Genomic DNA, 23,433 nt, shown 5'->3' with positions numbered 1-23,433 from the left:
AAACAGAAGAAAAGAGAGGTCTATACTTGAGTAAAAGTACAAAAGTATTGGCATCAAAGTACAAAATGTTTGTATGATTGCTTGTAGATCGGTTATCATTCTTTGATTTTCACAAGTCATTGTTGACATCATCATCCATTTAAGCTTTATAATTAGCTTCATACTAACATTAACATTATTTTTCTTTCAATTCTAAACGTAGAGATTAGGTTATGAAAGGAAGGTGATTAGGTGATGAAAACTAGCAAAACTATAGCAGCCATTCACTTTAATCAACGCGATGCATCCAATGTAATTGTGATGAGGATGTCAAACAAACGTTAATCACGTCGAAAGAAACATTTGTAAAAAGAGGACTGAAAATGATCCATCTCAACGTCAACAGTTTGGAACCCAAACTGGAACAAATCAAAGCTATGTTTTTTGATGGTAAGGTCCAGATTTTAACCTTCTCAGAAACTAAACTCGATGACTCATTCTCAGATGCTAGAATTGAAATAGCCAATTACACTGTCATTAGGAATGATAGGAACAGGAAAGGAGGTGGTGTTTGCATGTATATTCACAATGATTTAAATTTTATCATTCGCCCAGACCTACACCACAGCTCTCTTGAAACTGTATGGGTCGAGATAATTTTTGAACATGCTAAAAATATACTAATATGTGCTGTCTATAGACCCCCTGACCAGAATGATTTCTTTGAGCTGTTTGATGAGAGCTTAGCTAAGGTGGACGGTATTGAGTACTACGCTCTGGGCGACTTTAATTGTGATGCTTTACGTAAAGAAGCACCCCTGTTCAAGTCCTTTAATGGGTTATGTAATCAATATGGCCTCACTCAGCTTGTTACTGTGCCCACTAGGGTGACGGAGCACTCCCAAACCCTCATAGATCTCATCGTAACCACAGACAAATCAAAAGTCACCGCTAGCGGGGCTATTGTATGCGGTCTTAGTGATCATTACATGATCTACTGTACGCGTAAAATACACAAACCCAAGGCTAGTGGCCACAAAACAGTTGTAGCTAGAAGCCTCAAAAACTACTCCAGTGAGGCTTTAAATAACACTCTAGCGAATACAGACTTTTCCTCTGAACTGCAGTGTACAAATGTCGAAGGAGCATGGTGTGGTTTTAAAACCAAATTGACCGATGCTCTAGACATCGTGGCCCCCTTGAATACCACCAGGGTTAAAGCCCGCCAAGAGCCATGGTATAACTCAGATATTGCTGAATCAGCTAAACTCAGAGACAAAAAGTACGATGAAAAACGTAAGTGCTGCAAAAAACTTAAAAAAAAATTCAACCCTGACCTCAATATCCAAATCAAGCATCTTACTGCTCAGTGCAAGAAGCTTAGAAACCAGACAACTGCCTATATTAGAGCCGCCCAAAAAAACTACATTGATGAAAAAATCGACGAATTCAAAAACAAACCACGAGACCTATGGAAGTTGCTTAACAACACATTAGGCTTAAAACCTAAAACCATAGGCCACAGCATAAACATCAAAACGGACACCGCTCTCATTTCTGACAAATGTGAAGTGGCTACCCATCTTAACGAAACCTTTACCACCGTGGCCCGTTCGCTGGTTGAAAAACTGGTCGCCCCATCTGGGCGGTATGGTGTAAAATTTGTTAAGAAATTCTACAATAAACTGGGCGTCAGAAAAGACAGTTTTAAACTTGCCACAGTGACAACTGATGAAGTGTTTAAAAAACTGAGTGCCCTACCTCAACACAAGGCCACTGGCCTTGATAAAATTCCAGCTAGATTTCTCAGAGATTCAGCCGCCACCATTGCTCCAATAATTACCCACATAATTAACCTTTCCATCGAACAGGGTCATGTCCCACAGGACTTCAAACTAGCAAAAGTAACCCCCCTGCATAAAAAAGGTAGCAAACTAGACCCTGGAAACTACCGTCCCGTTTCCATTCTTAGCTCCATATCCAAAGTCATGGAGAAAATAGTCTACGAACAGATAGCAAGATATCTCGATGAGAATAATCTGATTTACGAGTTCCAATCTGGATTCAGAAAATCTCATTCCACTGACACATGCCTTCTCTATTTGACTGACCAAATCAAACGCGAAGCGGATGACGGCAAATATAGCGGCATGGTCATGATGGACCTCCAGAAGGCATTTGACACCGTAAATCATTCTATTCTGATTGAGAAACTAAAAGCCATCGGTCTTGACAGCGCAGCAGTGAGGTGGATGCAGTCTTACCTGGTGGGGAGGGAACAGGTGGTGGAGATTAACGGTACCCTGTCCCCCCCCCTCCCGGTAAACTGTGGTGTTCCTCAAGGTAGCATACTGGGACCTCTGTTGTTCCTAATATACGTGAACGACATGGCATCTGCTTGTGACTGCAACCTGTTCCTGTTCGCGGATGACTCGGCTCTCCTAGTCTCGGGCAAGGACCACTTGCAGGTTGAGAAGACACTTAACTCTGAACTAAGTAAGATCTGCACATGGCTTAACGACAACAAATTATCAATTCACCTGGGTAAAACAGAGTCCATCCTCTTTGGATCAAATCATAACCTCAAAAAAGTTGATAACTTCACAATCAAAGTGGGTGACAAGGTCATAACACGAAAAAACGAAATCTCTTACTTAGGATGTATCCTTGAAGCTAATCTTTCCAGTGAAAAGATGACTTCTAAAGTAATAAATAAAATCAACCAACGAACTCGTTTCCTACAGAGGATCGCCCCGATGGTCAATTCCAACACACTGAAGACCATAGCTGGTGCAATAATCCAGCCCCTCTTTGACTACGGAGTCCACGTATGGTATTGTGACGCCCCACAAGCCCTGAAAACTAAACTACAAACAGCCCAAAATAAACTAATTAGGGTCCTGCTTAGACTTCCCTATCAGACTCACCTCACCGCTACTCACCAGTTAAGAGTGGGGTGGCTCAGAGTAGTTGACAGAGTACAGCAACTTGCAATGGGCCTGGTGTACAAGATACACTACACCACTATGATACCCAAGTACCTGTCAAAATACTTTATAAACATTAAAGATGTCCATAATTACAACACCAGAGGCAGCGCCACAGATCACTTTCAACCCAGAGTCAAAACCAACAAAGGGTCAAACTCTTTTTTCTGCTATACCACCAAAATGTGGAAAGCCTTACCGAAGGCCACAAAGGAGTGTGGATCACTAGCATCCTTTAAAATTGCCCTGAAAAACCACTTACAGGCAGCAGCCGTTCGCAACTGGTAAAAAAGAATCTAGCCCAACCCTACCCTCCCCTGCCCCTTCTTTGTATATACTGTTTGTTTTGACTTACTGTCTTCTATTTTGTTTTTCTTTACATATCTACTGCATAGTACTGTGTTCTATTTGTCTGTCATTCAATGTTATATGAGATACTTCAATGGTTTCCAGTGGAAATAAGCTTAGTCTTTTCATGGATCTCCTTTTAGTAGACCTTGTACCAGTGAACTGTACCGTCATGAAACTGTACCTTTTCCTATGCAAACTTCTAATAAAGTCTTCAATCAATCAATCAAGTATTTAATTATACTTCATCTGTTACAGATGATTGTCCAAATAAACCGTACGTTATTTAAACTGTGAGCCATTTATAGACAATATGCAGTGTTGCCCTGGGCATCGTTGTAGGCTGTAGTAGGTGATGTGTCACACCATCTGCATACCATCTGCATTAACATATGAACTGAACGAGTATGCAAGTTGTCAATGATTTAACTCTATGACCATGATATGGGCTTTGGTGTGAAGTCATGAAAATATCGTACCCTACACAATTTACAAAAGCAACACAAAGTACATTCATTGATGAGCTGCTTCTTCCTGTCATCTGATCAGTGTCCACACAGTAGATTAATTCGAGTTGCATTTTAATATCAAATGAAACAGAGCAAAAACGATGTGCTGAATGAACCAATGCGAGTCTTTGAGAATTACAGTTAGTATCTTCACCAATAATGAGCACATTTCTAGAGACACGGTAACACATTCATTGTACTAAATGACAAGAAAGCATATATTTAGAACGATATGTAGCAGTGAAATACCACAAGATTTTGGAAAATGCCTACAATCAATACACTTATTTGAACACCTTGGTTACATTAAGTTCTGCATAATGCGTACTTTCTGCTTTTGGTACATTTTAATACAAATACTTTTTATACTTGTACTCAAGTATCCTACATTTTGAATACAAGACTTCCACTGACATTGCAGTATTGCATGATACTTAAGTAAAGAATGCGAGTACTTTTCCCACTACTGCCTAATAAGCATGCTAGTTTTAGTACAATCAGACATCACAGATAGATTTATAGAGTAATAGGCTCTAAGGCAACTGCAAACTTAGCAGGAGTCCTCCAGGCTATGGGGGAAAGTAGCTGTTGGAAAAAGTACTCAAATGTTTTACACTTGTTTTTTTTAAAGTATCTTAAAAGTATCAATACTGCACTGTAGATGTACTCAGTTATAAGTAAAAGTCACACACACACACACACACACACACACACACACATACACGGGGGGGGGGGGAGTGACAAAATTCATAGATCTAGAACACAGACTTCATAGATATAGAACACAGAATATGTACAGTACAGTACAGTGAGGTACAGTATACAGTACAGTAAAGTACAGTAAGGTAATACGCAGTTATTACTGTTTGAGCACGCCCGAGTTTTTTCAAAACTTTTTTTTTCCAAAAAACTTTTTTTTCCAAAACTTTTTTTTTTTTTCAAAAAACATTTTTTTTTTTTTTTTTTCAAAAAACTTTTTTTTTCCCATCTGACCAGCTTATATATTGACTGTGTCAATTCTTGTTTTCACAAAGTAAAGCCGTGCTTCACCATACAAGGCCGTCGCACAAAAGTAGTGAAAACAGCCGATCTACAAGCACACAACGCCTCGCGGTGCGAGGCGTTGTGTGCTTGTAGATCGGCTGTTTTCACTAGTTTGAATAATTTTTAAAATGATAAATGCTAAACAAACGGTTTTGGACATACAAGGTTTTCAACCGACAACGACGATATGCATAATTTATGAGTGTGTGCATACTGTACACAGGGAGGGAAGCCCTGTGCCAATAAAGGATTACAAAAGCTGATAAAAAAAAATAAAAAATAAAAGTGACTATTGCCTCCAATTCTCGTTCAACAGGAGGCTCTTTTTTGAGGAAAATGAGATTGCTGTGAGGGTTCCCTCTGTGTTCATACTCCTAATAAAAGAGGTGGGTTTGTAAGACTTTGAAATAAAGTAAGTTTGATTCTGTTCAGCTGCATGTGATCAAATAGCTTTCTAAAAAACGACCATATGACCAGATGCACAGTAAAGTTCCTCTGTGTTCATGTATCCATTTGTAACTCTGTGCACATAACCAAGTGGTTAAATGAACACCAATGACTTTACTGTGTAGCATTAGCAATGTTCAATATGAAAACAAGGAATCTTCAACCTTGTCTGTCTGTCTGTACAGTATCTGTATGTCCTGTATCGCTCTCTCTCTTTATCTCAGGTCTTGAATCCCTTCTACATCTTCCAGCTGTTCAGTGTCATACTGTGGAGTGCAGAGGATTATTACTACTATGCTACAGCCATAGTTTTCATGTCTTTCATATCAATCGCTACCTCGTTGTATACCATCAAAAAGGTGGGTGGTGATATATATTTTGTCTGCTTACATAAGCTAAACTCAAAACTGGACCTAAACTATTATTTAAATATGAGGAAAACACAAAAAGACATGTTTGAGCTCCAGCTACGGTAGGATATTCAACTGCATGCATCATATCATTCCTTACAGTGTATTTGTTTTTGTTAGTTTCTTATTATTTTCCGTCTTACTTTTTAGTTTGATTAGTTTGGCTCATGACTTTCTTTCTTTTTTCGTTTTACTTTGTAACCATCTCTTCTTAATTGCAGCAATTTGTAATGTTACACGACATGGTCTCTACTCACAGTGTTGTCCGTGTTTCACTTTGCAGAGGAAACAAAGGTATGCATTGATGAAAAGTAACTAATAACTTTTAACTTGAGTACTTCCCTTTTTATACAGTACTTTATACCTCTACTTCACTGCATCTCAGAGGCAAATATTTTACTTTTAACTGCATTAGAGTTATTTGACAGCTTTAGTTATTAATACAGAAAGATGTACTGTAGATTAATATTAATACAATACAACGTTAATTTACTAATACATTATTATTAGTGTGGTTGCTATTGGCAACACACTATTGTTCTAGGTCCGAGAAGTTTTATGTCACCTAAAGTAAATCTGTTTTTTGTTAACCTTTTTTGTTCATTGAATTCAATGGACGTTTTTTGTAACCTTTTATGTAACCCAAAAAGTAGATGTTCTGTCCCTTTTCTGATTGGACAATATAATGTCAAATCAGACATCTCAATATGTATTATAAATGGCAAGACAGAATTAATCAAGAACAGAACTTTCTAGTATAAACCCATGAATTACTATCACAATGTGTAATATAAATGGTAAGACAGAATTCATCAGGAACAGTACACATTTTTAACAGCTTGAAAAGCTGATCTACAGATTGTCAGCCAACCTAGCCGCCACAGTATGCCATGTTGTCATTTCGCGTTACTTTCTCCTCATTGGCTGGCCCCATAGCCATATTTGGTAAAAGTTCTCCTCATTGGCAAGTTCGACCTGATATGATATATAATGACTTTTGTCATTTCTTACATCATGTTAGATGTTACATCATTTCACCTTACTTTCTCCTCATTGACTTGGCCTTTAGCCAATGAGGGAGCAGCGTTCTCTGTGACGTCACCACCTCAGCAAGGCTAGTCCACAAGGCGCAAGCTGGTATAAAAGGACTGTGCCATTTCTTGTTTCCCAGCGGATTCCTTGTGATTCACATCAGGGAAACCACAGTTGCAATTTCCCAGAATTGCTCCTTTCTAGTTAGTGTGGTTGCCGAACAGGGCAACACACTATAGTACTAGTGCGACTTTATTATTTCTAGATAAACTTTTAGCCTGCTTCCTCACCTTTAGCCAATGAGGAAGCAGCATTCTTTGTGGACGTCACCTTTATAGAGTAGCCCCATTGACTTGACTGGGAAAGTGTAAAATGTGCAACCACACTTGCAATTTCCCAGAATTGCGTCTTTCTAGTTGTTAGTGTGGTTGCCCAGCAGGGCAACACACTGTAGTCCTGGGGAAACTTTATTCTAGATTTAAACTTTATTTGTGAACGGGTTTTAGCTTGAATCAGATGCGATAGGAAATTGGTGGAAAAACATTTGGGAGTGGTGCTAGCTGGAGTATTGGTTGAGCTTCAAGTTCAAGTTTATTTTATTATGTCCCAAACTGGGCAATTCATGTTACAGCAAATGATTTAAAAAAAAAAAACACCACCTGCTGCTGGTCACTGCAAGAGCTGCGCCCGATACGTGGGGGGGGGGGGGGGGGGGGTCTTGAAGGAAAAGAGTTGTGGGGTTAGGGCTTCACATAACAGTTAGCTTGCTGCAGTTTATAGTCAAGTCGGCAACACACTATAGTTCTAGGGAAAATGTATTCTGGATAAACTTTTCCGCTGCCATTGGGAATTGATGAAAACCAGATTTATTAGAGTTGCAATTGGAATTCCATGGGGGAAACATTTTACACTGTTTATATTTATTTATGATTTTTTTTTTTTGTGTTAATGTTCTTATTTTTTTTTACTAAAACGTTTTAAGAAAAGACAGGTAAAAACAACAACAAACTAGTCGCGACCCATAAAAACCCATCAGAACACTTCTCTTTAGATACTGTAGCAGAGATGTGTGTGATGTCACTAGTGTGGGTGACCTACATATTTGTTGACATCTGTTGATCACAGATACGGAGGAAGCCATGTCCACGGACCTTGTCCCTGGTGATGTCATCGTTATTCCAGCCAATGGGATGATCATGCCGTGTGACGCTGTGCTGATCCATGGAACCTGCATTGTGAATGAGAGCATGCTGACAGGTTCACTTCCTCATACACCATTACAACATGGGGTCCAGGGACCCTGACAGGTCCTTGAAGGGTTTCTAGGTGGTCCTCAGCTAAATGATTGATAGTTTGGTTCCGTTTGTACACTTCTCCGAGTTAAATTGCTACTGAGGATTTGACGATGTAGATTGGGGTCCCAGAGATAGAAATAATATCAAATGGCAGTCCGTGGCCTAATGCATATCAAATTGTGGGACCTTGAAATTAAAAAGGTTCGTAGGATGATGTTGCACGGACGACAATAGCCGATCTATATGTGGCACAAAGCTTTGCTGTGCCACACATTGTTATACTGTAGAGTAAAGTGAGCTTAAAGATCTAGGAAAAGATTATGATAATTGCTTTTTGTACTTTAACGTCACGTTTATATTCTTGTGAACTCCAGGCGAGAGTGTGCCGGTTACTAAGACCAGCCTGCCGGGCTCGGGCCAGGACGGGACCAGAACCTACAACTTGGAGGAGCACAAGAGACACACACTGTTCTGTGGAACCCATGTTATCCAGACACGCTTCTACACTGGAGAGCTAGTCAAGGCTGTGGTGGTCCGAACCGGTGAGATACACTATGTTCTTTCCAGGCTCTCCAACGACACAGCTCCCCTGGCCAAGTGATGAATGTGTCACATAATATTATCACATCACAAGTGTACAGGTGTGAAAGAGAAAATATATAGACTATAGATATAGAGAAAGAAACAAAGGAAACAAAGTCAGATAAGATAAAACCCAATATACGTACATAAGGTGTATGGTCAAAATAGAAAATAAAAATATATCTACATCTACACAACACATAAGTCCAGCAGATGCAATACAGTATTTACAGTACATGATGTTAAGTATTAGGTGCAAAAGTGGTAGGTCCAGGTAGCGGCAGGTGTGCATGATTAGACATAAGGTGCAAAAACCCCACAGGGCAGAAACTGTAGGCAACAGGTAAAAAAAGAATCCACATGGGAGGTCGACAGGGAAAGTAAAGTCCTAACTAGTCTTGTTCCCTTCAGGCTTCAGTACAGAGAAGGGCCAGCTGGTTCGTTCCATTCTCTACCCGAAGCCCACCGACTTCAAGCTTTACCGCGACGCCTACCTGTTCCTGCTGTGTCTGGTGGGCGTGGCAGGGATCGGCTTCATCTACACCATTGTACTCAGCGTCATGTACAAGGTACCAGCACGCCATCAGAAAGGAACCAGCCCATGGTGTGCTAGCCTGTGCCAGTGGTTCTCAAACTCTTTCCATGTCAAGGACTCCCAAATGAATATTTATTTGGACCCTGGTGTTAGGTAGGACACCTAACCTAAGTAATACTACTGCCTGAAGCTCAGAAGTGCAATATCTCCCCATACCGAGTGCCGTCTGTGCTGAGCGGTAGATGTTTGGTGTCTCCATTAACACTTTGAGTACCATAGTTTTGCCATAACTAATGTAGATTACTGCTTTTTCCTATTGTATTTACCAGATTTCCGGGCTCCGTGCACGCGGCACCTGTCTATTGTGTGCGCGGGGGCTCCCGTTCACGGCTGCCGAACGTAATCTTCTTTCACACGATGAAGAAAAAAATCATGGGGGGGAAGGTTAAGACGTCTTAGGCACTCCCCCCGCCCTCCCCCCGGAAAAAGAAAGACATTTTCAAAAATAGTGAAAATAGCAGATCTACAGTAAAGCTTGTAGGTCGGCCGCAGTGAAAATGTTTCTTCTCCGTGTGAAAGTAAACAATCTGATCTACATCCGGATCTAGTGAATTTCCACAACATGGACACGATCGTGGCTTCCGGGGCTCTTCAAAATTTAAAGCACAGTCAATGGTGGAAAATCACGGCACACTGTGTTTGGATGATTACAAAAATAATAGCACTAAAAGTGTTAAATATAGTACTCAAGTAAATCATGTACTTAGTTACTGTCCACCACTGGGCAAGACACAAAACGTTCAGATTGCAGATTTAAACATCTTTATTTATAGTTTCATTCTCTGCGCCAACCAGGTTCCAACGAAAACCATCATCATTGAATCTCTGGACATCATTACCATCACTGTGCCACCGGCGTTGCCAGCGGCCATGACGGCCGGCATTGTCTATGCCCAGAGGCGTCTGAAGCGTGTTGGCATTTTCTGCATTAGTCCGCAGAGGATTAACATGTGTGGCCAACTCAACCTGGTCTGCTTTGACAAGGTACGTTAACCACTTTCAAGTTTCAACCTTGTGTCTCCATTTTGAGCCATTTTCACCACTGTAGGTGAAAATGTTCAAAGAATTTCAAACATTTTCAAAAATAGTGAAAATACTAGATCCCAAAACTTAAAGTTATACTATGTAACTTTTTTTATAAAACATATCTTAAAATTGTCCTAACTATTAAATCGCTAAAGTTTTAGAACCCCCACTCCGTTCATTTCAGCCCCAAAAGCCTTTTCTTTATATGTTTTCTATGCCGTCATCTGCATCATCCGCCAATCACATTGCAGATCATACACACATGATACACTACCGGCCAATCACAGCGCAGATCATACACTGCCGGGCTCTCTGGTGGGTTTAGGAAACACGCCTTCAGGAAGTACACTGCAGTGTTTACACTGGAGGAGTCTAGCATGTAACTCCCCAACCGCTGCTCGTAGAAGGACACAGGAGACCTCATTGAAAGCGTCTCGGCGAGGCGAGGCGGGCGCGGTGGTCTGACGGCCCGGTCCGCGGCGAAAAACGGCCGGAAAAAGCAGACACGACCACGGTTTGCTATACTGCTACAGACCACTAGTTGAGCAACTTACACAGTATAGCTTTAAATGTCTTACATTTTAGTTAATTGGTTATGGTTGTTGGTTGGTTATTGTCTCGTATTCTGCATCAGACTGGCACTCTAACAGAAGATGGCTTGGACCTGTGGGGCATTCAGAGAGTTGAAGATGGAAGGTAGGGACAAGTTCTCTCTGACTCTCTGATTGTGCTGTTTGTTTGTGTGTGTTACTACTTGCTTGTTTGCTTTTATTAGCTGTGATACAGCATTATCACATTTAGAGATGCATCAGAGGCATTTCCATTACTGGCATGAACTCTATTCTTATTTTTAGCCTTATCATTGCATGGCTGGAGTTAACATGAGAATGATAGTGTTAAATAGTGTTAACGTAACTCAGAGAGTGTACAAGGGCAACACTTTCAACCTGATGTCATTATGGGCAAAACATTTAAGAAATAGCATATCTACAATACACGCTCTCACCCCACAATGCGACAACAGCTTATAGATCAATGAAATTGAAAAAAGTGATAACAGGGATTTATAGGACCACCTTACCCATTTTCAACATATCTTCATATAATTGTTCCCCACGAATGTTCATTATAAGATGGCACCATTTCTGTCTACTTGCCCTGTGTCTCAGAGGAGGACTGTGGACAGTTCTGAAACCTGTCTACCAGTGACAGCATCGGTAGGCAGTTTTCAAACAAGATTTCATGAGAAAACGTTCTCATTAATGCAAGGACACTGGCTTCTTTTTCGTCATAATGATGTCATTGGTAGACAGGTTTCTGAACTGTTCACATAATATCTCACCAATGAGACGCAGACTTAGCCTCGTACCCGCCCTCTTCCGGAAACCATTCATCCTCCTTGATAACGGAAGTTGGTCGTTTACTAGGCTAACGCAGACTAGTGAGTAGACAGAAATTGTGCCATCTTGTAATGAGCTTTAATGACTGATTTTATGAAGATAAGGTAGAAAACGGGTGAAGTGCTCCTTCAAGTTGTTAAATGACCTCCAGATGTTGCTGTGTGTGGTAGCTTCTCTCCCCCAGAGGTTGACGCGGCTAAAGAGACTCTGGTTAACACAACGTTCGTGGCCTGCATGGCTACCTGCCACTCACTGACCAAGATAGAGGGAGAGCTCTCCGGAGACCCTCTGGATCTCAAGATGTTCAGTGCTACAGGCTGGGTATGGCACTGGTTCTTTTTCATGTCAAGGACCCCTCCAAATGAATATATTTGGCCATGGACACCCATCAGAACATATTATGTGCCAGGGACTCCCATCGAAGACTCCAAACATTTTTTTGAAATAGTGTCTACTCTAGCGTCTAACAGATCAGCTAATTTCAAATAGCCATTACATCAAGGTTTGAAGTGGTTAAACTGATGCTTTTGATGCAATATGAACTCCTTTCGCTGGGGACCCCCGGGGAAACCCTCCACTTTGAGAACCACTGGGCAAGGAACCTACTGTAACAAGGCTGGCTGTAAACTGACATTCCTCTGTCATGCTCCTGGTTACTAATCTGCTCTTGAATTTATGCTGTTCTAAAACTCACTGCTTGGCATTGGGCTGAGCATTGCTTGACCTGGAATGGCTACAGTCAGGTGTCATGGAGACCTGATAGTTCAGTGATTCTCAACCGTTTAAATTCCAAGGATCGCCAAGTTGATATTTATTAAGCCACGGACCCCCATCTTTATCTCTGGGACCACAAACTACACTGTGAAATCCTGTGTTTTTAACTCTGAGATTGTACAAATGAAACCAAATGGTCAGATAAACATCCATTTGGTTACTAACAATCAATTATTTATCTGGGGATCCCTTCAAGGACCCCTGGTGGTCCCTAGTTGACACTCCTTACCTTACCGAAGTAGAGAAGTTAATTTGACTGTGTAATATGACATATTACCTTTAACTGAGTGTACAGTACATGCCTGACATTATCCAATAATAACTAATTAGGTACTGATGTTTTGTTGTTAATAGATCCTTGAGGAATCCACAGAGGAGGAGACTGCGCTGCATAATCCCATAATGCCTACAGTTGTGCGTCCCCCAAAGCAGGTCCTCCCTGAAGGCCAACAGAACCTCAGACAATCCCAGAACATGGTATAGCTTTCAGTGTCACATTATCTTCTGGTGGTCGTTTTTAAATTCTTCAAGTCTGTAACAACGATTGCATTATGCATTGTGTTTAAAGGACCACTCCACCTCTGGGACAACCAGATCTTGTTTTATTGTTGTATCTAAAAACACAGATTGAACACAAAAAATAACTCAGGATTGTGTTGATCGTGTCCCAAACAACAATAAAATAAGATCTGGTTGTCCCAGAGGTGAAGTGGTCCTTTAAGCTACTGACCAGTGGTAGGTGACCTTTTGGGGCAAGTAATCATTTGGTTTGCAGCTTTGAATTAAAATAATATGGTCCCCTCCCTATTTCTTTTCAGGAGCTGTCAGAATTGTCAGTAAGTAACATCTTTAGTTTTTCTCTTCACAGAGAATGTCACAATTCCCCATTGTTGTTGTGAAGAACACAAGTGACAAAATAATGTCTTAACCTTTTATCACAATAATTAACCATGTATGCCTGCTTGCTCCACAGTTGTTTGAGATCGGTATTGTGCGTCAGTTCCCGTTCTCCTCAGCCCTCCAGAGGATGAGTGTTGTGGTCAGGAGGCTGGGGGAGAAACGCATGGACACCTACCTCAAGGGGGCGCCAGAGGTTGTGGCCAGCCTCTGCAGAGCAGACACAGGTCAGAGCTTTAATAGACACTGTGATGTTTATTAGTTTGGATTGGAATCTCTCCTCCTTTCATTTGGTCCATTTAAACGGCCAATTGATTAACACATTCGTTAATTTGAAGCCGATCTATTTAAGTACTTAAGCATAATTTATACTTTGTTACATTTTTACAAAATAAATGAAAAGTAGGTTTGAATGTCATGTCAATAGTTATCTCTTCCCTTGTAGGTTAATTAGACCATATAATGACTTAACCTAGGTTTTAGCACTGTCTACCACCCTGCAAGCCTTTCTCTATCTGTCTTTGTGTGTTTCCAGTCCCAGACAGTTTTGCAGAGACTCTGGAAAGCTACACGGGCCAGGGCTTCAGGGTTATTGCCCTGGCACATCGACAGCTGGAATCCAAACTCTCCTGGCACAAAGTCCAGAGCCTTAACAGGTACATCCACTACTGATATCGCTCTGCTGTTTTTCACAGGAAAGTGCAAACTTGGAAACCGGAGCCCCCTCAAGGACCACTGGACCCTCGGTGGTCCTTGAACGTTCGGGGGTCCTTTGAGATCACTGAATTAAATGACAAAATATAAGTTTTTTTATTTGTTTTTATGTGAATAAATAAAAAAAAGCTATATTTCAACCAAAGCACTTTGGATAAATATTACACCCACTTTTAATGCGTGTAACGTTCACTCTCACACACACACACGCACACGCACACACACACACACACACACACACACACACACACACACACACACACACACACACACACACAGTGTAGGAAACCATGCAATGCTGGATACTAAAGGACACTTAGACAAGGTACTAGGAGGAGCCAGGGATCGAACCGAGTACCTCCTGAGTCACCCCACTACCAATGTTCAGTTTGATTAGTTCCTGTATTTTACAGGGATACGTTCATATTCAAAGTGTGTACTTTGTGGCACCCTTTGTCTCTGCCTTGGTTCAGAGTGTGTACGTTTCTATTGTGTACTTTGCGTGGGATTTGTGTGACGTGAGGCTGATTAAACCTTTGGTCTGTTCCTGGCAGAGACGTATTAGAGACCAACATGGAGTTCCTGGGCCTGATCATCATGCAAAACAAACTGAAAGAAGAGACTGCTGGGGTTTTACAGGAACTACGACAAGCTAACATCCGTACCTTGATGGTTACAGGTAGCTTGGACCTAGAGGACTCCTATCAACTGTGTACCAGTTGATAAGAGATGTCAGTTATGATGTCAGTATGCAATAACAATTTACACTTGCTAGTCAACAAACGACCAAGAAAAGCAATGAAGTGCTACAAAGTTTCTAGGACACCAGGTAAACATCAAATCGAATTAACATTAACAATATGTGAACAATAACCAACATATACATAGCAACAAGAACCCAAAAAGCGGTTCCCGTCTTGAAGGGTAAAATCACCAAAATGGTTTCCCACCCAAAATGGGATAACTAACGTCTATCAAAAAATAGGCAATAAGAAGGGACAAAAGGAATGAGGAGTGCTAGGGGTGAGGTAGAGTATGAAGAGGTGAATGTTCAAACTGGTGAAAAATGGGGAGTGAATCGTGGTCCATAGTACTCCTTCCGACATCCAACAATGCATTAGACCTCTGGGAGATGGATTGCTGAGGTGGAGCCACACCTACCAGTACTTGCAGCACCCAAGCCGTGATACTCATACGCTGAGTTGGCGATGCTCAGGATCGTACCCATGACCTTGTGGTCCCGGGCGCATCCAAAATTAACTTCATATAACGAGGGCTACAAAAAGTGACGGCCTCCAGATGTCCTGACTCCGAACTAGTTCAGGGAAGCCTTTCTAAACCGGCAGAAGGATGTATGTATTGCGCTTAAGTCTCTGTAGTGCTAACCGTCCGCGGGGGCTAGAGGGACCGGAGAAACACTAGAAGTGTGCGGAAAGTATAGGATTGGCCCTTAAAGTGTGTGTGTGTGTGTGTGTGTGTGTGTGTGTGTGTGTGTGTGTGTGTGTGTGTGTGTGTGTGTGTGTGTGTGTGTGTGTGTGTGTGTGTGTGTGTGTGTGTGTGTGTGTGTGTGTGTGTGTGTGTGTGTGTGTGTGTGTGTGTGTGTGATCCAGCAAATAAGCCTTTTCCCTGCTTTGCCTCCTCTGTCCTCACGCCTCATTTCTTGGCTAGGAGACAACATGTTGACAGCTATATCAGTAGCTAGAGACTGCGGGATGATTTGTCCTCATGAGAGGGTCATCATGGCAGAAGCTTTTCTCCCCAAAGACATGCAGCCTGCTGGCATCACCTGGCATTACAATGACAACTCTGCCCACCTTCCCCATAAGAACAGTCAGGTGAGCTGGAAACTGGCATGGAGCCAAATAGACCTGGTCTGCTCTTGGACATTTTAAAAGGCATTTGTCATTACTAGGAATATCTACTGTAGACAGACATAGCCCTGACATTTATTTAACATACATTCATTTTAAGTCAGAAACATAATTTTTGTCTGTAACATCCTGGGTTAATAAATAATTGTTTACTGTCAGAACCGGCACGGCTTGACCGTACCCGTACGGGTAATGCCTGACATTGTGGTTCCCCTGACACATCTCTGTGACATCACAGGTGACATCACAGTGATGTCAGATACGCAGAGCAGGGATCTCCATATATGGGCATAAAAGGGATTATATTAGGGATCTCCAAATTCTCCATATATGGGCATAAAAGGGATTGTATCCCAGATGATGCCCTGTTAGGAAAACCACACTAACAGAATCCATATAATGGCCAAGACAGATGGCGCAACCTCGCCCTTAGCCGTCTTACTGGTGTAATGTAATAATAATAATTTTGTTAGGGCTACCATTCAGAGACTGCAATGTTATTTCAGAACCCACTATGACCCAGTTCACCCAGTTTCTCCACCTCGCATTCTTTTACCACACTGATGTTGATGTGACTTGGTCTCTCCAGACGGTGGATTTGGACCTTGAGGAAGGTTTCCTTGGGAATGGACAAGACCAAAGTTACCACTTTGCTGTCACCGGCAAAGCCTTCACTATCATCACTGAGCACTTCCCACAACTGGTACAGAAGGTAGTGGTTTTCTCTGTATTTTTCCTGCAACTCTCCTCCAGCAGGGCATGCTGTGCGTGCGTGTGCACGTGCGCGCGTGTGTGCATGTGCCTGTGCATGTTTGCCTGTGTGTGTGTGTGTGTGTGTGTGTGTGTGTGTGTGTGTGTGTGTGTGTGTGTGTGTGTGTGTGTGTGTGTGTGTGTGTGTGTGTGTGTGTGTGTGTGTGTGTGTGCGCGCGCGCGCTGCTAATCTTGCCACTGAACTGATCATATTTTCACATAATTTTGATTATCTTTGAAAAAAATTTAAACGTTTTTAAACTTTAATGTTATACTGGAAGTCAAAGGAGATCATATTGGGTGGAAACTTTGCCCAAATATGGAGATCAGAGTGCTGATGTCATAGACTGGCCACTGAAGTCAAAGATCCACCTGGGAGCCATGCATGGCCTTATTAGAGAATCACACCTGCGGTGCTGACTTCGCATGATATCAAACACGACGTGTATGTCCATGGCGTTAGTTATCTCCATACATGGAGTTCAAAAATAAATAGATAGATAAATAAATAAATACATTTACTTTGCTATACACCGATAAAACATTTAAAGGTAATATTGATACAGTAGCATAAGCAAAGGTTTATTTTTTGTGTCAACATACTGTGTATACACATTTCAATGTATACAATTAATTTATTTCCTCAGTAGTCACATACTGAAGTTTGGTGAGTTGGTCATAATAAGCAGGATATGGTATGTTGTTGTTGTGATTCTGTCCACATGGGGGCGGTGTAGCTGGTGCTGAGAGCCACAGTGTTTGCCCGCATGGCTCCAGACCAGAAGACTCAGCTGGTGGAGATCCTGCAGAATGTAGAGTGAGTCTCTCAGCATCTTGATGGTTTTGCAGATTGTATAAATCGTCCTGCGAAAATAGCTGACAGCTTGTAGATAAGCTATATTCGCTATTTTCCTCACTTTAGACATTTTAGAAATGTTTAATAGGGATGCCAGGATGAAAGTGGTTAAGAATGTTATCTATGTGTTATTTTAAGTGTGAAAATATAAAGATTGTATATTAAAAGTTTGACTCACTTTCTTCACATTTTAGCTACACTGTTGGAATGTGTGGTGATGGTGCTAATGACTGTGGGGTAAGTATCGATTGGCTTATAAAAATACCTATGTAGACTAGACATTATCACATATATAAACATTATCACATCACAACCCTTATACATGCATCTATCATCTATAGATCCTAGATGGTGATCTTATCTTTGTTTAATCTCTGTTTTTGTCACTCTACCTTTGTCTGTCTGTCTGTCTGTCTGTCTGTCTGTCTGTCTGTCTGTGTCTGTCTCTCCCTCACGCTCTCTTTGTCTCTCTCTGTCTCTCGATCTCTCTACCTGTCTCTGTCATTCTGTGTGTCTCTCCTCTCAGGCCCTCAAGAGAGCCCACAGTGGAATTTCTCTGTCAGAGCTCGAGGCGTCGGTGGCCTCCCCCTTCACCTCCACCACCTCAAACATCTCCTGTGTCCCCAACCTCATCAGGTAGCTCTGTACAGTGGATTATAATTCAGATAGTGGTATAATAACCATGGTAGTATGTGGTAACAGGCAGTACACCTCCACTTAAAGCCTAGTTAACTCTCATCCTTTTGTGAACTCTGTGAAACTTCTCTACCCACTGTACATACAGTAACAAACGTGTGGCTCCACAGGGAGGGTCGAGCGGCTCTCATCACGTCATTCTGCGTGTTCAAGTTCATGGCTCTGTACAGCATTATCCAGTACCTCTCAGTGACACTGCTCTACTCTGTAAGTCCAGTAGCGTTCCTGCTTATTTCTCACTGCCACTGAGACCTGTCGTTTCGCTCAACACATATTTGGTAGCAATGTGTTTGAGAGGGAGTTGGAGGCAGTACGATGTCGTTGTATGTGTGAGATACAGTGTTTGTGACTACATGTGTAACTGGCAAAGGAGCAAAATGTCTGTCACAAAGTGGGAGTGTAGATTGGCACAAAGCCGGTAAAATGGTGAAGAACCCCATAAATGGACCAGGGGGCAAGCTTGCAGAATCAAATATGAAAAATGTAATTTGATCCAGGCCAGGACAAAAAACTTGGTTAAAAAATTAAAATAAAGTGCTACTTAATAAAATACAACTCAAAACCCAAACAAACAACTTAAGTTAATTGAGAGGCAACGTGTCAACATCTCCCCAATATATGGCAGCCTACACACACACTCCTACTGAGCAGTTTCCTTTTATATACTCTGCAGACTCCACCCTTCCATTTATAATCAGCCAACCACAGTATAATAGCAATCCACCCAATGGCTGCCATGTTTGAAAGATGGGGTCGGTATGGGGGTTAAACATGCAATTTTTTATTTTGAAAAAATACGATTTTATTATAGAAATCGTCTTTTTGGCATGGTATGAGTAAATCAGCTAAAAGGATTAACAGGCACCTCTCAATCAGATCTTCAGGCACCAATGGTAGCCTGTGATGGTAGCCCAATTTCCTTAGTTATTTTATTTGACTGCTAGTATAATAATAAATGCATCTCCTATTATATGTTACATGGAGTATTTGCTACAGTACATTTCCACACGTAGAATGTGTCCTTTGCATTGGCCCATTCTAACTATTAGGAGCAGTGGCTGCCATTATAGTGGCAGTTCGGGGTTAAATCAGTGGTTCGCAAACATAATTATAAATGATATGTTTGCCTGGGATCTAAACTAGTGAAAATAGCCGATCTACAAGCTCACAACGCATCGCTTCACTCAGTGCTGATGAGCTTGTATATCTGCTATTCTTGAAGAGCCAAAGTATAAAATAATTGTTAAAGCGACGCATATGCGTTCCAGATCTTAATGTGTTTAAATGTCTGCTACTGCCACAGATCCTCAGCAACCTGGGAGATTTCCAGTTCCTTTTCATCGACATCGCCATCATTCTCATCATTGCCTTTACAAGTGAGTTGACACCTTCCCTGGGCCTGACAAAAGGTTTTATTATATCTATTGCACTCATCGTCATTAAGTCAAGACCCCAGTCCAGACCAGTGATACGCAACGCAACAACTTGCAGCCACTTGCAACAGAATCCTAAAACTGTGCACAGGCACCAAGCTGCAACTGACTGCATTTTCCACAGCAATATGTGATAAACTAGTGATTCTCAAACTTTCAAATTTCAAGGTCTCACCATAACTCTGACAGTGTACAAATGGAACTAAATGAACCTGTTATGGTTCATTTGTTTCCATTTGTACACTGTCAGAGTTACAGTCAATTTAGACCCCCCTAAAAGAACCCACAGAGTCCCTGGAATCCACTTTGAGAACCACTGTGATAAACAACAGATGGGGCAGAGACAGACAGTGACAGACACATCAAGTTATAGTTCCATTTTTACACTCTTGGAGTTACAGACCTGCAAGGGTCCATTTGGTTCTCAATCTACTGATTCTGGATGATTCTATCTCAAAATGTCTTCCTAACACAAACACAAAAAGGTTGGACGATTACAATACCTTGCCATGTATTTCTCTTGGTAGGGTAACCTCATTCCCTGTTTTATATCCATCACCTACCTCAGGAAGTACAGCCTCGTAATATGTTGCTGCATGTACAATAGATCTGCTGTTTTGCTGACAGTTTTTGCCATATGTTTGGCTATTGTGACATGAAATAGGGAGCTAGGGTTCATGTGGTTAAGACTGATTGATTGATTGATTGATTGATTGATTGATTGATTGATTGATTAGTTATTGATTAATAATGTCAAAAGATTTAAACAGAGGTACAGTAAAACATTTAGGCTAAAAGGACTGGGGACTTGTTTCCATTGTGGTCCTATGTATTCAATTCAACTACAGAACATAGAATATTAATATAGAACATTAATACAGTACATGTCATCAGCAAATACAAATAGCTATATTTACACAGGTGAAAGGGGAAAAAATGTCGCATTGTATGATCTAACTCCACTTGAAGTTTTCCGATTGATGCTTTTTCAGGCCAGTTTTGAAAGAAACCATTGATTCATTCCATATTCAATATAGCAACTGCTTGTCTGTGTGTTTAGTGAGTCTGAACCCGGCCTGGAAGGAACTGGTGCGTCGTCAGCCTCCGTCCAGTCTGATCTCTGGACCGCTCCTCTTCTCAGTTCTGACCCAGATCATCACCTGTCTGCTCTTCCAGGTTCTGGCTTACCTCCTGGTCCGACGCCAGAGCTGGTATGAGATATGGACGCCCCAGTCAGAGTGAGTGATGTATTTTCAACTCAGAGAAAGAGAGAGACAGAGACAGACAGAGAGAGAGAGAGAGAGAGAGAGAGAGTTTGGACAGAAGGAAGTGGTCTATATACTGTACACCTACATCCACGTCTGTATGCAATGAAAACTTGTTTTATATTTCTGGCAAAATGCTATGTATGTGGTCATTCTACTTATATTTCCCTCCACTATTTCTCCACTCATCTATCCATCTCCCCCTCCTCTCCTCTCCCTCTCTCTCATCCCTCCCTCCCTCTCTCTGTCTCTCTCCACTTTCTCTCTTTCAAACACACAGTGCTTGTAACGTCTCTCACGCTAGCCTGTCCCCCCACAACATCAACGTGACCTCCCCCCATGACCACAAGAACATCAGGAACTACGAGAACACCACTCTGTTCTACGTCTCCTCCTTCCAGTATCTGGCTGTGGCCATTATCTTCTCCAAGGGGAAGCCCTTCCGACAGCCCAGCTATAAGAACTGTAAGGCCACGGACCCTGATTTTTCTGGACCCCACATTGAGAACCAGTGATCCACTTATACATGAGTGGAAAGTTAGCAGTAGTACCAAGTTCAACTCTTTTTTTCTTTTTCGTTCCCCCTTTTTTTTATTTCACAAGGGCCATTTATGCTGGCTTGTCTGTGTCTCTACGCCTTCCTCTTCCTCATCGTGCTGTTTCCTATTCCTGCTATCGACAACTTCCTGGAGGTAAACTGGCACTGCATTGCACTCAGGGGTGTCGCACCAAATTCTGGGCCCTGGGTACAAGGATTCACTGCGGCCCCCCCATGAATGTTCTTCATAGGGGGAGGGGGTTCAAATTTGTGTTACAAATGTTCGCTTAAAAAATACATATATTCAAAGATTTGCACACATTTTCACAACCTTTCAAAAATGTCAGATCTACAAGCTCACAAGCTCGCTGTGAGCTATCTGCTGTTTTTCAATAGCTAAAGTATTAAATAGTTAAAGTTGTACTATGTAACTTTTTTTATAAAACAAATCTTAAAATTCTCCTAACTATTAAATCACAAAAGTTTTAGAAGATCCGCGCCGTGAATTTCAGCCTGTAAAGCCTTCTCTATATGTAAACTGAGATCCTTGCCGTGGACCGGATCTCGCGCCAAAATTGCGTCATCACACTACCGGCCAATCACAGCGAGGGTTATACAACTGCCGGCCAATCACAGCGCATCTTGAAGTGGGGTCGCTATGGCAGCCATATTTGTTGTCGCCCGTTTGTACCATCCCTTCTCTAGGTAATTTCGCCTACCAGGCAGGGTGAAGGAGTCCGTATCTCTGGAATTACTGAACGCACAGGAACAAGGGACCCCTTAAAAGATAGATCTCAGCGAGGTGGAGGCAGACGCGGGGGTCTGAAGGTACGAAAAACGGACGAAAGACGCGGACGCGACCGCGGTTTGCTATAGGGCTAATGACCACTAGTTGGGCAACTTACACAGTATGGCTTTAAGGTCCCTCCACCTTGGGCCCTAGTAACTCAGTCCCACTTTCCCCCCCTTTGTGACGCCCCTGATTGCACTCATATGTTCCTTTGTGAAGTTTACAAACTTTATGTGACGGATTTGTGGAGCAACCCCAGATATTGCAGCAACAGCAGTATAATCTTAGTGAGAATGTGAGATATCCCCCACACTACCAGTGAATACATCTATACATATATACAGTGTATAAGTTGGTTTCTGTGAGAAACCAAATGAAGTGAACAGTTTGACTTTTTCTGGTGCCATCATCCCCTCAACCCACTGCTCTTCCTCACCTCAGATTGTGTGTGTTCCCCATGACTGGCGCGTCACACTGGTCATCATTGTCATAGTGAATGCGGTCGTGTCCTTCATGTTGGAGGTATGCTTTAAGCCTAATTTCCACACTGTAGTATCGCTTATAAAAATAACTGATCTGCAAGCATACAGCACGTCGCAACGCAACATATTGTTAGCTTGTAGATCAGTTATTTTTCGCACACGACACCCTTGTGAGGCTTTACATTGTGCCCGCTCTCTCCTCGTCAATCAGTTTGTTCATCATTCGTTCATTTACAATCATTCAATAGTCAATCTTTAATTTACAGAATGTGATCGCTCATACCTAATCAAATACCAATGAATCACCTTTGAATAGCCAATCAAGCCGAATCGCTGTCCAAAATTTCCACTTGTGTGGAAATTTTGTGTTTTATTTGTATGTTTTCTGTTTGTTTCTGGCCGGTGGCGGTTCATGTCTGTTTGCCTACAACTGCAATCCGATCATCCGCTGCTGTTTATGATGGACCGCCGTCTTCTCTCTCTTGACTTGTGCTGAAATCAGATGTTGGTCCTTGACATCATCTTATGGAGGCTGGTGTTCAGCCGAGACAAGCAGGGTGCTGGTCGGGCCACTCCTGACACACGTCCTCAGGTCGGGAAGCCCCTACACTTTAACTCTGTTGTTGTTTTCCTGTCACTTTCCTACACTGATCCATTTGAAATCTTATCACACTGTCCTACAAATCATTCAGAAGAGCCATCCGTCATCTCTA

General features: G+C 41.8%; 1 protein-coding gene across 1 annotated transcript in view; it reads left to right on the top strand.

The window, feature by feature from the left end:
• Positions 1 to 23,433, top strand: part of LOC308285921 (polyamine-transporting ATPase 13A3-like) — a 34,740-nt gene that overhangs the window by 8,685 nt on the left and 2,622 nt on the right. The window contains exons 7-32 of the mRNA XM_080726840.1: positions 5,184 to 5,253; positions 5,539 to 5,673; positions 5,946 to 6,018; positions 7,882 to 8,013; positions 8,426 to 8,593; positions 9,045 to 9,202; positions 10,024 to 10,212; positions 10,889 to 10,950; positions 11,825 to 11,975; positions 12,783 to 12,905; positions 13,247 to 13,264; positions 13,402 to 13,552; positions 13,861 to 13,981; positions 14,594 to 14,718; positions 15,708 to 15,874; positions 16,500 to 16,622; positions 17,398 to 17,477; positions 17,711 to 17,753; positions 18,043 to 18,152; positions 18,323 to 18,419; positions 19,516 to 19,588; positions 20,706 to 20,883; positions 21,191 to 21,375; positions 21,514 to 21,602; positions 22,680 to 22,760; positions 23,223 to 23,312. Coding sequence (XP_080582966.1) covers positions 5,184 to 5,253; positions 5,539 to 5,673; positions 5,946 to 6,018; positions 7,882 to 8,013; positions 8,426 to 8,593; positions 9,045 to 9,202; positions 10,024 to 10,212; positions 10,889 to 10,950; positions 11,825 to 11,975; positions 12,783 to 12,905; positions 13,247 to 13,264; positions 13,402 to 13,552; positions 13,861 to 13,981; positions 14,594 to 14,718; positions 15,708 to 15,874; positions 16,500 to 16,622; positions 17,398 to 17,477; positions 17,711 to 17,753; positions 18,043 to 18,152; positions 18,323 to 18,419; positions 19,516 to 19,588; positions 20,706 to 20,883; positions 21,191 to 21,375; positions 21,514 to 21,602; positions 22,680 to 22,760; positions 23,223 to 23,312 — 2,992 coding nt within the window. The remainder of the gene's footprint in view (positions 1 to 5,183; positions 5,254 to 5,538; positions 5,674 to 5,945; positions 6,019 to 7,881; positions 8,014 to 8,425; positions 8,594 to 9,044; positions 9,203 to 10,023; positions 10,213 to 10,888; positions 10,951 to 11,824; positions 11,976 to 12,782; positions 12,906 to 13,246; positions 13,265 to 13,401; positions 13,553 to 13,860; positions 13,982 to 14,593; positions 14,719 to 15,707; positions 15,875 to 16,499; positions 16,623 to 17,397; positions 17,478 to 17,710; positions 17,754 to 18,042; positions 18,153 to 18,322; positions 18,420 to 19,515; positions 19,589 to 20,705; positions 20,884 to 21,190; positions 21,376 to 21,513; positions 21,603 to 22,679; positions 22,761 to 23,222; positions 23,313 to 23,433) is intronic.

The sequence above is a fragment of the Nannobrachium achirus genome (assembly GCF_963921795.1).
Source record: "Nannobrachium achirus genome assembly, chromosome: 5".
Classification (NCBI taxonomy): Eukaryota; Metazoa; Chordata; class Actinopteri; order Myctophiformes; family Myctophidae; genus Nannobrachium; species Nannobrachium achirus.
This window is presented reverse-complemented; position numbering and strand designations above follow the sequence as displayed.